Source organism: Kockovaella imperatae (assembly GCF_002102565.1).
Source record: "Kockovaella imperatae strain NRRL Y-17943 chromosome Unknown BD324scaffold_9, whole genome shotgun sequence".
Taxonomy (NCBI): Eukaryota; Fungi; Basidiomycota; class Tremellomycetes; order Tremellales; family Cuniculitremaceae; genus Kockovaella; species Kockovaella imperatae.
Window position 1 is genome coordinate 288,426 of NW_019028949.1, and position 14,368 is coordinate 302,793.

The window sequence follows — 14,368 nt, forward strand, 5'->3', positions numbered from 1 at the left end:
GTTCGATGCTTTTCGGATGCCTTTGCCCTTCTCAAGCAGCAGTCAACTCGATGTCGAGGATATTCTGCAAAGGTCAGCCTCGTGCAAGGTGCTCGGCCTCGACTCACCTTGCCATTCTTGATCTCATCCAGCGACGGCATGAGGTTTAGTCTCATCAATTCACTGGCTTTCGCGACAATGGGATCTTTCTGCATCGAAGCGACGGCAGTGATCTTGCCGTTTTTAGCCTGGTAGGTAGCGAACTAGATGCGCATCAGCATTGACCAGCTTCTGATATCACAGATGACTCACCTTGAGCTCTTTGACGTTGCCATCCGTGTACGAGTCGTCGAAGCCTTCCCCTGTTCCCACGTATCTCAAACCTTTGCCGACACTGGACCAGAAGATGGGCACTTTGTCATACACCAATTGCTCATTCGGTTTGACAATGTTGTGAGCTGCGAATCGACCCTATTCGTGAAGTCAGCCGGCCAATTCCCACTAGTGACTCCTTGCGCTACTCACCTGATTACCAGCGACGTTCCAATGCTCCACACGTCTCTGTTGCTTGGCAGGGTATTGAGCGTAATGAGCAATATCTCCGATGGCAAAAATGTTCTCGTGGCCTTTAACTCGGAGATTTTCATCGACGGCGACACCTCCATCTTTCTCCAAGTTGAAACCAGAGTCCTTCAGGAAGCCAGTCGCTGGTGCTACACCAGTTCCCATAATGACGAGATTGGCGGGCAGAGGGTCCTGTCCTTTGAGTTGAACGGCGCCGCAGTGTGACGAGTTGGACTCTGTGATGGACAATCGCTCGTCAGCATCCGTCATGCTATGTCTTGGAGCAGCCTTACCAGCAGGCAGAATCTTCTCTACTCCCGCTTTCATGTGGAACTTGATGCCTTGCTCTTTCATATTCTGTGAAGCGTCAAAATATGGCCGATGACGGTATCAACTCACCTCCATGATGGCAGTACCAATCTCTTTGCCAAGGATCGCTTCGAAGGGAATCTCGTCGACACCAACCAAAGTGACGCTCTTCGGCTCCTTCTTCAGGATGGCGGCTGAGACTTCCATACCGATGAAGCTGGTCCCAATGATTACGACCTCGGAGTCCTTTGTGATGGCCGAAGTGATTGCCTTGGTATCTTGGACAAATCGAAGTGTCTGAACGCCCTCCAGGTCGTTTCCTGGGATGGGAATCTTCTTGGGCTTGCCTCCAGGAGCAAGGACAAGGTGGTCGTATTTGATCGTTGAGCCCGAAGACGTGGTGACTGTCTTGGCAGAGGGGTCAACTTTGGTGACGGACTATAGAAGGACGAGTCAATGTATGCAAGTTGTACAAGGTGGCTTTTTCCTGTTTGGCTTACAGTGCCCTTGTGGAAATCCACGCCGAGTTCGTTCTTAAGGTCGTCGAGACTTCTCCATTGGATCTTGCTGGCATCGTCCGCGAGACCCTTGGACATCTTCGTCCTGCAGATATCAGTACACCCGATTCAAGACCAGGACGTGGCTCACCTATCGATAGGGGCGTAGTCTTCTTCAGAGATTGTGACAATCTGCCCTTTGAATCCGTTCTACGTGGTCAGTGACAGATCCAGACAAAGCCAACACACCATTCTCAGACTTTCAATGGTATGGATTGCTCCTGATCCACCTCCAACAATGACCACAGTCTCCTTGTCCTGTGGTTTGCTCTTGATCTTCGCAGCGACTCGACCGACTTTCGATTTGACTTCCTTTTCAGAGGCCTGAACGACAATCTTGCCATTCTTGACCGTCGCATTGAATGACCAAAGGGAGTCGAGTCCAGGAGCGTCCTCAATGTCTCCGGTACAGACGTTGAAGCAGGCTGCGGATAACGTGTGTCAGCATCTGGCCATACGAACATTGGCAAATATGTGTCTTACCTCCGTGCCACGGACAGACTACTCTGCCATCCTCAGACAGGACGCCCTCTAGGTCGGTGTCAGTGACATCTGTATGAGGGATCCCAAGTTCAGCAGCTCACTCTCCAAGGGAGCACCATACTGTCCAGACACATCAGCATGTCCCTCAAAAGCAGGCAAGGCAATTCATGACGTACGTGAGTGCAGAAAGCTGAAGTAGCGTAAATCTTGCCCTTGATCTTGCTCAACAAGACCTTGTCATCGCCAAAGTCAACGGCTTTGCTGTGATAGCATGTGAGCAAGCGGGCCGGGACTCTTTCCTTTCATGGGTTTCGCTCACTGCTGACCATCCTTCAGTTCACTCTCATCGAGCACTTCAATCTCTTTGACGTCACTAGATTGCGAGGACATGTTCGCGAAACGATACGGTATCACTTGGTGAGAGAACAGGGATCGGGGTATAGCTGTCTGGATTCTATTGGCCGTCAGTCCACGCGATATCCTCCAAAGCATAGACTTTGAGGGGGAGTTGCCTGTAAAAGATGATAGCTGAATGGAGAACTAACAAATATCTACGCGATGATTGGGCGACAGCCGCGCGATCGAGAATAATCAATCAATCAATCAATGATCGTCATCGGCTTACGTTTTGTCGGGACAATTCCGGCCAGCTCGGATGAAATGTATGCACGAAGGATTTTATTATTATTACACCCTCTCATACTCTCCTTCCTTCTCTGGCCAGCCTTCTTTGACTCGCTGAACGATCATGGCGTGTAGACTGGCCATAGGGACCCATTTGGCCATATCATTGGCAAGGGTTGAGCGGAGATATTCAGCTTCTTGAGCAGCTTCCGCAGCGGGTTGAGGATGGCCAAGGGATGAGAGTCGAGATGACTCCTTGTTCAAGAACCGAGCCGCCAGGGAGATGTCGAGAGATACAACGAGCGCTGATTGGGGAATATGTCAATGCGGCACTAAGACCTCCCAAGCGACTCACGCATATGGACATAACTCTCAGGGCGCAATCTCTTGACCAACGTGACCATGGCACGAGCACAACTGACAGCTTGATCGTATGCTGATCGCTTATGATGCGCCATCTCTTTCCACATCATGATTTCCGCCAAGAGAAGATTCGCGTGCATTGCCACCCACCATGGGTCTTGGGGCCCATCATACACCTCTGATGGATCCATGGCATAACTCGGGACAAAATCGCGGAAGGGGATCGGGATACGTTCTCGGAACAATTGAAGTGCAGTGGCGACTTGCTGAACAGCTGAGAGAGGGGGCACATGGCTCGGGCGACGCGTTCGGGGATCGACATGATTGGAGATGGGGAGGTCGAAGAGACTTTGAAAGGGGTCAGCGGGGAGTATCACTTGACACACGATATACTCACTGATTGGCTCGCTGGAGCAGACCGACGGATTTGACAGCAAGTGTGAATGTTGTATCAGGGACGGGGGACGAGTGCATCGGACTGTGCGGGTCGTAAAGGTCCGCAATACCATATGGACCCCAAGCAGGTGGACGAATCTGGCGTTGAGATAAGCCCTCGTAATTTTATTATCTCACTCACCTCTGCGCTTCCCCATCCCCAAGGCCACATTGTCGTACATTCTTCATCCGCCAAGCTCAAGGACCAACCCCAGCCTATGGACATTTCCCATTCCTGGTATTTAACCGCCCAGAACGTCATGACTCGCTCAGCGAGTTCGATCTCGTCTCTGGGAGGTGGCAAGACTACGGGTCTCATCCGTAGTACTGGGTGTCCGGACGATGTTTCTGTAAATGCGTAGGATTGTCGGTAATGATATGGCGAACTATACGGTCTAGGCATAGGATCACCAGGTGCAGATGTCATGCCATCAGGAGGAACGATAACCCCGGTTTGCCGATGCAGTCCGCAGGATATGAGCAATCTCGAGACTGGGATGGTGTATCCTTCGATAAATCGACCAAGCGATATGAGATGTCGAGCGATGCCAACTGTGGCTCGGCAGAGATCAAATAGACGATCAACATTGCGCATCCCTCGATCCAATTCCACTCGAGCTCGTTCCAGAAATGTCTCTGACATGCCGGTTACATGTTGCAGGACCCACTTGTCGTTGGGATTGTACGGTGGCATAGGTGGTGTATAAGTAGTGGGGAAGATGGAGCGCGGTGGAGGAGGGAGCGGTTTGGTTGGAGTATCCGTCTCGAGGATCCTGACGGCATCTGCAAACATGATGTACAGGAGTGCTGGATGAGGGCGTCCAGGATCGCTCGCAGGTAAAGACAAAAGAGCCAAGAACCGTTGGGGGTGTACAGGCATCAGTAGATACGGTGTATGTGGGAGTACGACATTGATGAGGGTCTGTTCCAAGGGAGAATGTGGAGGAATCTCGATGGGCAAAGGCGGGTCCGAGGCCGAAGCTGAATCTGAACCGCGTTGTCCAGTCGATGAAGGAGGTGTACGTGGTGCTTCTTGAGATATAGATGTACGATTGTCGTCTCCCACTGGTGTGAGAGAAGTAGGTTCGGGTGGGATTGATGGCTCGACGTTGGTGATGGAGATTTTACGTTTCAACTTTGTCGGCGGTAAAGTCTCTCCTCGCGCCAAAAGCATCCCTTCGAGCTGGGCTGAGACCTCGAATTAGGAGGTTGGGAGATTGTAGAGCTAGATCATTCACTCACCAACTCGTTCCTCCAGCATGACAGCTCGAGGCTTGCGTCGTTGAATCTCTTCGTATCGACAGTGAATCCCATTTTTTTCACAGATTCCACAAGGATTGGTCCCTGTGCATCGTCTAAGATATGTCAGCAATCGAAGGGGTAGAAAGCAACTTGCAGTTTCCGAGTTCTGAGGGGAGGCGTCAGTCAAGAGTCATCCCGGTAAGACGAGCGCCTGACCCACCTGCAAGCAACACACGCTCTCCCACGAGGTAGAGTAATCCTATGCTTCTTCTTTGGTCCAGAACCTTGTTGTTCCTCTGAATCCTCCTCATCCGAAGAGGCAGTAGCAGATCTCACGTGTCCACCCTTGCCATGATGTTGATTGCTCTGTCCCGCTTGACTCGACCCGGATCCTTCAGCTTGATCCGTTACCGGTCCATGGTATGCTGTCAGCTGGATCGGGCTAATGGCCGAAGTCGAATCTGGAGCAGAGTCCGATCGGGGTGTTGGGAACGAATCTTCAGGCAAGGACTGGGCCATTGCATATGGCCGTGTGATGACTCGAGTTGCAAGACAATTCAGGTAATCTTCCCAAGACCGTTGCCTAATTCAAATTCTATTTACGGAGTTCTGAGATGGGTGGCGAAAGAGTCGACCGGAGGAGGGGGGTCTGGAAGCTTTCTGGGTGAAGACAATGATCCCAAAGGGTTGTGATCCCTCTCAGAAGCTAGACGAGCAGCGGATTGTATGCAGATGCAGCACCCTTTCGACCTGTACGTCGTGTGCCTAGACCTTTGAGGGTCTGGTGTGCCCGACCCGAATCTACCGGAGGAATCCCGGTGGATATGCCCATGTGTTTCATGTACCAATGGGGATTAGACAGGGTTGCCATCATCGTCGATGTCATGCTATTCTAGGCTTCAAGAGACTACTCAACGTGCAATCACCGATATTATCTCTCGATAGGAGCCACTTATGCTCCAAGACCACTCTTGGTATTCTTGACAATGGCCATGATTCTGTATGAATCAAGTCAGACAAACCTCAGAGCACAGACGTGATCGACTCACGGATTATCCAATCCACCTTCTGTCCTCCCTATCCTATCACCTTCGGCCCATCCCATCCGACTCAACAATTTGTGGCCGACATTCTCCATACCGATCCTATCGGCTCCTTCCCCTACAGTCTCTCCGTCTCGCATGCGAGCTGAAGTACCGCGATCTCCTGGTCCTCGTTTCTTGGCTCCGCCACTGTATTTCGAGTAAAGGGCTTTGTAGAACTTGCCTCCGGATTGACCGGACGCAGAAATCAGTCTATCAATCTTGACTTGATCAACATTTACGCCGGATCGGTCTGTCTTGACGAGGATCCTAGACACATTAGCGATGATGTGCCACTTGCTTGACCCACGTAAACCGTTCATGACCCTTGCCCTTCGACTTGCTCTTCAAGCCGTAACACTCAGCCAGCATGTGGACCTTGATGCGCCCCTCCTTGCTCATTGGAGCAGTACTATACGTCGAGCGACCGGGACTCGATAGAAGTCGGAGAATGCCCTGATTGACGACTTCCAAGGACCCGCCTGACAGCAGAGAGCTCATCATTCTCCCAACTGGATCACTTCCATCTCGAACGGGATGATCAAACATGTCGGCGACTTCTGAGGCCGAGAGTCGAGACAGGTTGGCACGCTCTGCTTTGGTGTTACCCTTGAGCTTGCCCTTGCCTTTACGCAAAGCCGTTGGCTCGATTTGAGCAACCAGTCTTTCAAGCTCGCGTTGACGCTTCTTCTCAGCTTTTCGCTGACGATCGCTCTCCCACTGGCCCTGAAGTTCAGGAGGAATGAGACTCCTTTGATTCTTCTTGCCTTTGCGGACGGGATCTGGAAAGTCAGCATAGCCCGCTCCATTAGCCTCACTGAGGTCCCACTCGTCACCAAAGTCTCCATTCTCGACGGAGTTGAAGATAGATCTCGCCGCCTTGCCCTTGGCTAGAGTTCTGCCGTCCAAAGCAGCTTCCATATTCTGTATGAACCAATCCGCCTCGTTCCATGAATCTCTGCCGTTGAACATCGCATCAATGTCATCTTCATCCTCATCCTCAGACCCCTCATCGTAGGGATTGTTCTGAGGAACTCTACTGGGTCCAGCCAGCTCCGAAGAGGAGTCTGATGACTCGCTTTCCGTCTCGAATCCAACCGCCCAAGAATTTCCATCTTCCAGGGACGGGTTGTCCTCCTCTCCGGAGGACAGATCTTCGATATCACCATCTCCTGTATCGGCTGCTCCATCTCCAGCATCTCCAGGTTCTTCGGCTTCTTGCCCGCTATACCCATCTTCTTCTTCGCTGGAGTCTTGGGCGTTCAACAATGTCCCGGCAAGATAATCACGCAAGAGCTCCATATCCTCTTCGCCTTTTCCCTCAACATCCCCATCAACGCTCACGACATCGACGGGCGGCCCATCGCTTCCCCAATCAATGTCGGATCCTTCTTGAATCGTGACCTGTTTATTCTTCTTCTTTCCCTTGCCTTTGACACGACCTCGTTTGTCCTTCTTCTGAGCCTTCTTTTCTCGTCGGGACAGCGCATGTGGGTTGACGAGAGCACGCGACACGTGTTGCCCGGCAGCAGCTGCCTGGGAAGGAAAGACACTCTCCTCGACCAAGACAGGCTCAGGTTTTGAATGGCTCTTTGGTACAAAGACAATGTTCTCTTCTTCCGCTGGTTCGGTTGGCTTTCTCCTCAGCGCTGGGAGAGGGGTAGGCTGGTATAAAGGCTTCTCGGATATAGCAGATGGCTCTGTGTCAATGAAGAAAGATGCAAAGTCGACTACTTCGGTCGCAGAATCGCCAGAGTTCACGCTGAACAGATGTCGATTGACTTGGCTATCGGCAAGTTTCGACAGAGGCGGATCGACTGGGACTGCAGGAACATCGACAGATGGCGCAGCTCGTACGAACTGTATATCTGGTACAGGAGGTTCAGAATGAGCCTGCTCTGGGGTTGAGCGATCTGACTGTATCGGCGTTTTTGCCTGTATCCGACCGAAAGTGCGCCGACCTTGAGTGACCTCGAACTCGATCTCGTCTTGTAATACAGTCAGCTGCGTAGCTGAGGGATCGCTCATAGGCATGACGTCGATTTGAAGATCTCCTGTCTTCATCAGTCCCGTTCGGAGTCATCATCGTCCGTGACTCACCCTGCTCCACCGTAACGACATCCACTTCACCATCTTTAAACAATTCACCTGCTTTGACGAAGATTGGAGCTGAGCCACCACCCCAGCTGACTCCAATTTTCCCGACGGTATCCCCTGAGCGATGCTTCTCTCGTCTGCCGCCACCTCCGATACCAGCTCGATCAGGCGCGAATCCACGACTGGAGGGAAACGTATGACCTCTGCCGTGATACCCTAGCCCAGTGACTGGAGTTGTAGAGCCAGACGGGGTATTTTTGTCATCATTCAAGTTTGAGTCAAAGGCTTTGTTTTTCCCCTTGTATCTATTCCTTGGGGTGTGACTGGGATCCGTCGAAGTATTCCCAAACGGAGCGACGGTGTATGCTGAATGCGCTGTCAGCATGGTTCGCGACTCGTCTCTCACCGTCTAATTTGGTGTATCCTTGTTTGTTGATAGTCGTGTAATCAAAATGAACGTCTGAATAGTCTGATTTGAAAGATCGTCCACCTGTACCTGCTCCAGGCGGTGCTAGCCCAAGCCCACCTCGACCGCCTCGATTCCCAACAGTCTGACCACGGCCTCGGAAACTTCCTGGCCCGGCTCCACCTCCACCTCTTCCCCGACCTCTTCCTCTTCCACGAGATCTGGAGGGACCTCCAAAGTCTAGAAAATCGTCAAATGACTGGCGCAACATCTATGCTTCTGCGATGATGTCCAAGAAGTGTCAATGCCAACATGGATCAGATACTCTCGATCGTCGATACGCGGTACTGGCTCAAAGTTCGGATCCGAAATGAATCATCGGACCACGTGGTTTGAGTTCACCATTGTGCGTCAGGTCCTATACAGAGATGATCAAGGACCAGACATTGACATGGAAGAGCAAAGCATGTGCCCGCACGTCGCAGCTTGCCTATGCCACGACAGAATCTCGCCCTGTGCTTGCTCTGTGTCGAGGCGATACTTCATCTATTGCCTGGGATAGAATAGATAGCCCACTTGTCGTCGATTTTAAGCATGAATTCCCCTAGAGGCGATGAGGCGTCGCGCGGCGTCAAAAGATATGCGACTTTGTAGTAGTGCGGGAAGAAAGCGAATTGCCGGGACTGACAAGTGGACTGGACTCGATCTCATTCTCAGTCTCTGTCGCATCATCGTTGAGCTGCGCGCTTTCAGCACCTTGTCCATCAGTTCCTGTGGTGTTATCTGGCTTATTCACTGAATATAAGAGGAAGGCCCAGGAGAAGAAAAAAAGGGACCCCAGGGGGGGAGGAATGCAGCATCGCTTCTTCCATCCACCCTTTGACCTTTCATTCACAATCTCATCCTCCCACTCTCTCGTCGAAATTGCACCATCTTATAGACATCGGACATACACGACGCTCTCGGTCGACGACTAGAAAGACAACGACTGCGACTTCCGAGGCGGCGCGGGTGCTTCATGGCTGCTTGAAATTTTAGCCATAGACCTGCTGACTCTTGAGGCCTTTTTGGTGAGTCTGTGAGGCCTTCCGTTCCACACCCACTCTCTCCTATGCGCCTCAGCATTCAATACTACGCCTGCAGTCAAATCACATGGTTCGGTCCTGTGTCTTGTCGATCGATCTCCATTCCGTAGACCCATTCTGTCAACACCACCGTTTCTGGGCCATCTTGGTCAGCTGACCCCTGGGGGGGCGGTGGACCATCACCACACAGGACCCCTTCAATTCCCATCCTATTATTGCCTGGCGTTCGAGGACACGCCACGTCCCCTTCTAGTCTCTCCAATCCTACATCATATCCCGTCTCTCTCAACACTTCCTCACTCCTTTAAGCTTCTGTGAACCATGCGAGACAAAAGCTTTACTGACACCTCGACTCTCCCAGTTGCACGCAATTTTTCCGATTCTTCAACCGACGACAGTACCACCTATTCGACCGTATCTCGCTCCTTATCTTCAGCTTCATCGGGTGTGGAGTCTCTATCTCTCGGGATGGCAGCCGTCATGTCTATGGGCTCTGGGCTCAACGACCCATTCTCAGTCCCCGGTGCTAGCCCTTACGAATCTCACCTCTTATCGCTCCTCACTACCATATCCCATCAGCCATCTCCTTCATACCCTTTCCCAGCAGAGCAAAAGCCTGCGGAATCTCCGCTCATGCGGTTCAAAGGAGAGAAGACTCAAGCCCAGGAGGCTATAGAACGCGCCGTCATCGCCATTGGGAACCGTCTTTGGAACGCGGAAAAGTCTAATGGTCATCAAGGATTTCCATCCGCTCAGTTGCCTCTGCCAACTCCTGATTGGTCCAACGATGTCCCCATGACATCTCCTGGGCAAGCGGTAATCACAGGCTCGAAATGCCCTACATGCACACGCCCCGTCGACAGCGTCGTATCATCACAATCCGTCCCGGCGGTGTCATCCTTTGCCTCTCATCCCCTCTCAGCATCCCTATCGACTCCCCCGACCCAGCTCAGCCGCTCACTGCCCAAAGGCAATGGCCACAGTATCCTCACCACATCAAATGGAGCCAGTGTTCTCACCGGTGGGCCAGGTGCCGCCGGCTGGGCTGGTGAAAGCGGAATGACAGCGGAGAAGGAGCTTGAATTGCTTAAAGCTCAAGTCCAGGATATCGCCAGGGTCTGTAAGGCTGTCGCGACGGGAGACCTGACTCAGAAAATTATCGTGCCTGTCGAAGGTCAAGCCATGACAGAATTGAAGGATATCATCAATTCCATGGTGGATCGTCTAAAGACGTTTGCTGTCGAAGTCGAACGGGTCTCGCTGGAAGTAGGAACGGAAGGCAAACTCGGAGGTCAAGCCGTTGTCGAGGGTGTAGAAGGTACCTGGCGAGATTTGACAGCGGTAGTGAACAAGCTGGCCGCCAATTTGACCAGCCAAGTCAGAAGTATCGCCAAAGTCACTACTGTGAGTGTGACAAATGTCATTTGGGCTCATGAGTAGGCCGTCGCCAAAGGTGACCTGAGTGAGACTATTGATGTAGAGGCTAGAGGAGAGATTGCAGAACTGAAAACAACTGTTAACGGAATGGTGAGCAATTCGTAAGACACTCCGCTCATGTTAGGTGGTGTCTCTTCGTACTCTCGCAGACGAAGTCTCTCGTGTCTCCCTGGAAGTCGGTTCACAAGGAAAGCTGGGTGGTCAAGCCAATGTACCTGATGTCGAAGGCGTATGGAAAGATCTCACTGTCAATGTGAGTCATACGGCAAGAATTACTCTGAATTCCAGGTCAATCGAATGTGTGAATCTCTGACAACCCAAGTGCGATCCATTGGTAGTGTCACAACAGCCGTGGCAAAGGTACGAGATTTCAAAAGGTCGAGCTTACAATTCAGGGTGACTTGAGTAAGATGATTGAAATTGAGGCCGAAGGTGAAATGGCTGTGCTAAAGAATGTGAGCGCCGTCTAAAACACCGGTTGCTAAAGACAGACTGTCAACTCTATGATCAGGCAGCTCACGACGTTCGCCAACGAAGTTACGCGAGTGGCGCTGGAAGTCGGAACCCAGGGTATTCTAGGTGGTCAAGCCGTTGTCGAGGGAGTTGAGGGCGTATGGGATGACCTCACCACCAACGTGAATAAGATGGCCAGAAACTTGACGGAACAAGTACGAGAAATTGCCGAAGTCACCAAATCAGTCGCTCGTGGAGACCTCACGAAAACGGTCAACGCAGATGTCCAAGGAGAAATCCTCGACTTGAAGATGACGGTGAACGATATGGTTGCCCAATTAACGGTTTTCGCCGCTGAAGTCACCCGTGTGTCTCTTGAAGTCGGAACTCAGGGTCGGTTGGGTGGACAAGCCTTGGTACCCAATGTTGAGGGCACTTGGAAAGTCTTGACGGAGAATGTAAACTTGATGGCATTAAACTTGACGACCCAAGTACGAAGTTTGGCCGAAGTCACCACCGCTGTCGCAGAAGGCGATTTGAGCAAGAAGATCCACGTCGAGGCATTTGGAGAAATTGCAGAGCTCAAGGACACGGTCAACAACATGATCGACTCGCTAGGACGATTTGCAGCTGAAGTCACGCGTGTGGCTAGAGAAGTCGGCACTGAGGGTCGACTGGGTGGTCAGGCTCGAGTACCTGGAGTTGCTGGAACCTGGAAGGATTTGACGGACCGAGTCAACATTATGGCTGCCAACTTGACAGAGCAAGTGCGAACTATTGCCCACGCCACGACTGCCGTGGCACGAGGAGATCTGACCCAAAAGGTCGTCGGTGTCAAAGTGTCTGGAGAAATTTTGGATCTAGTCAACACCATCAACAATATGATCGATCAGCTGGCCATCTTTGCTGCAGAAGTAACGCGTGTGGCGCGAGAAGTAGGAACTGAAGGAAAGCTCGGAGTGCAAGCAGAAGTTGAGAACATTGAAGGGACATGGCAGGAGATCACGTAGGTCTAGCTTGCGGGGCCATACTGATCTTTCCAGATTCAACGTCAACACCATGGCCACAAATCTGACCTCCCAAGTCCGAGCCTTCGCACAAATTTCCGCAGCCGCTACTGACGGAGATTTCACTCGCTTCATCACCGTCGAGGCATCTGGAGAAATGGACAGTCTGAAGACCAAGATCAACCAAATGGTGTACAATCTACGTGAATCCATCGAGAAGAATACAAGCGCTCGTCAACAAGCCGAGTTGGCCAACAGGAGTAAATCCGAATTCTTGGCAAATATGTCTCACGAGATCAGGTGAATACTGAAGCCGAGTCCTTACTGATTATCAGAACTCCCATGAACGGTATCATCGGAATGACCTTGCTCACCTTGGAATCGGAATTGACCCGTCAACAAAGAGAAAACTTGATGATTGTATCGAGTTTGGCAACATCACTTTTGACTATTATCGATGACATTCTGGATATTTCAAAGAGTGAGTCGTCTGCCGTACTACCCGGGCTAACATACAGTCGAGGCGGGTCGTATGACCATGGAGCAGATTCCTTTCTCGCTCCGGGTGGCTGTCTTCTCCGTTGCCAAGACTCTCTGTGTCAAGGCGTCTCAGAACAAGCTCGACTTGATCTTTGACATTGATCCGACCATTCCTGATCAGCTTATCGGTGATCCTTTGCGTCTACGACAGGTCATTACGAACCTCATTGGAAATGCCGTCAAGTTCACCACCAAAGGCTTTGTTGCTCTGTCTTGCCGAGTCAAGCGGATCATGCCGGATGCGATCGAGCTCATGTTCTGCGTTGCCGATACTGGTATCGGTATCAAGCAAGATAAATTGGATGTCATCTTTGATACCTTTGCTCAAGCTGATGGATCGACTACACGAAAATACGGAGGAACAGGTCTCGGATTGACCATTTCCAAACGATTGGTTAGTCTTATGCAAGGGAATCTGTGGGTCGAGTCGCAGTATGGACAAGGGTCTCGATTCTACTTTACGACCGTGGCGGAAATGACTGCCTCACCTCATGACGCTGCAGTTCTGGCCAGTCTGCCAAAGTGGGCCGGTCGGCATATCCTCCTCATCGATACGCTGTACGACGAGACTGGAGTGGCAGATCTGCTTCGACGACTCGGATTCAAGGTGACCGTTGCGCACACCATCAAAGAGCTCTCCGAGCAAGAGATACGAGGCAACAACGACTTCCCTTCTTACGACACCATGATCGTGGATTCGCTACAGGCGGCGGAGAGACTGAGATCTGTTGAACACTTGCGATTCATCCCCATCGTCCTGCTCATCCCTTCCAATAAGCCTCCTGGACCTGATAATCCGACGTTCCTGGACCTCACAGAGTCCGAGCGACGATTGCTGGCATTACCATCGACGGAAGAGCAAATGCTGCCTCCTATATCCGTCAAGGATTGCTTGGAAATGGGTATCAACACGTATTACACCACTCCGTTGACACTACAAGAGCTTGCGAATGCCATGGGACCGCCGTTGGAACTTCACCAATCTCAACCCGGGGACAATGTACCTGGAGTCGTGTTGAGCATCTTGCTTGCAGAAGACAACTTGGTCAACCAGAAACTCGCAGTCAAGTTGCTCGAAGTTGTCGGTCACAAGATTGAAGTGGCGGACAATGGAGAGATTGCCATTAACAAGTACAAGCAACGATTGGAGAATGGGAATCCATTCGATGTGATTCTCATGGACGTCTCCATGCCTGTCATGGGGGGCATGGAGGCGACAGGGAGGATCAGAGAATACGAGGCGAAGGAGAATAAACCTCACGTCCCAATTATTGCGTTGACTGCACACGCCATGATTGGAGATAAGGAGAGATGTCTCAAAGCTGGATTTGACGAATACGTGCCAAAGCCAAGTGAGTGAAATTGTCGATTGGGACCGAGAAGGAGCATCATGCGGCTGACATCGCGTGCTAGTCAAACGAGCAGAACTGACCGTCGCGATCGCTCGAGCTATTACGACTCAGACCGCCAACGACGCGTTATCGATGCAGCTGTTATCTCATGGTCTGCGTCCGGAGACTAGGTGAACTCGCAAGAACGGGGGTGCCAGACACCTCACGCTATGATGATATACCAAATTGTTGTGCTACTCCTTTGAGCCGTTTAGGATAGGGTTCGCGTCACTAGAACTCGGAGATGTTTCTCTACATGTGATGATGTACATTTAGTCTACCATGCATTTTTGGATCCGAAAGGAATACGATTA

The 14,368-nt window shown here is 51.4% G+C and overlaps 4 protein-coding genes across 4 annotated transcripts; 1 reads left to right on the top strand and 3 right to left on the bottom strand.

Moving 5' to 3' along the window:
- Positions 1-31: 31 nt before the first annotated feature.
- Positions 32-2,282, bottom strand: BD324DRAFT_651883 (hypothetical protein; the record flags this gene model as incomplete). Its single annotated transcript, XM_022018408.1, has 12 exons — positions 32-64; positions 108-242; positions 292-450; positions 505-900; positions 943-1,290; positions 1,353-1,455; positions 1,501-1,559; positions 1,599-1,834; positions 1,893-1,940; positions 1,994-2,012; positions 2,069-2,153; positions 2,212-2,282. The coding sequence occupies 12 exons, from the start codon at positions 2,280-2,282 to the stop codon at positions 32-34; spliced, it is 1,692 nt and encodes a 563-aa protein (XP_021870102.1).
- A 222-nt stretch (positions 2,283-2,504) lies between these two features.
- BD324DRAFT_514442 (hypothetical protein) lies at positions 2,505-5,291 on the bottom strand. Its single transcript, XM_022012973.1, has 7 exons — positions 4,777-5,291; positions 4,711-4,722; positions 4,557-4,669; positions 3,457-4,502; positions 3,277-3,413; positions 2,872-3,227; positions 2,505-2,821 (listed from the first exon to the last, which is right to left on the bottom strand). Exons 1-7 carry the CDS (start codon positions 5,073-5,075, stop codon positions 2,580-2,582), a joined length of 2,205 nt encoding a protein of 734 aa, XP_021870103.1. The 5' UTR covers positions 5,076-5,291; the 3' UTR covers positions 2,505-2,579.
- Positions 5,292-8,703, bottom strand: BD324DRAFT_514435 (hypothetical protein). The gene is made up of 7 exons (XM_022012972.1): positions 8,142-8,703; positions 7,739-8,101; positions 6,457-7,689; positions 5,949-6,420; positions 5,881-5,908; positions 5,606-5,817; positions 5,292-5,554 (listed from the first exon to the last, which is right to left on the bottom strand). Exons 1-7 carry the CDS (start codon positions 8,410-8,412, stop codon positions 5,509-5,511), a joined length of 2,625 nt encoding a protein of 874 aa, XP_021870104.1. The 5' UTR covers positions 8,413-8,703; the 3' UTR covers positions 5,292-5,508.
- A 534-nt stretch (positions 8,704-9,237) lies between these two features.
- BD324DRAFT_629728 (two-component-like hybrid sensor histidine kinase 1) lies at positions 9,238-14,325 on the top strand. The gene is made up of 10 exons (XM_022016247.1): positions 9,238-10,630; positions 10,667-10,753; positions 10,788-10,916; positions 10,952-11,023; positions 11,059-11,118; positions 11,155-12,122; positions 12,160-12,423; positions 12,459-12,604; positions 12,642-14,015; positions 14,077-14,325. The coding sequence occupies exons 1-10, from the start codon at positions 9,548-9,550 to the stop codon at positions 14,187-14,189; spliced, it is 4,296 nt and encodes a 1,431-aa protein (XP_021870105.1). The 5' UTR covers positions 9,238-9,547; the 3' UTR covers positions 14,190-14,325.
- Positions 14,326-14,368: the final 43 nt, after the last annotated feature.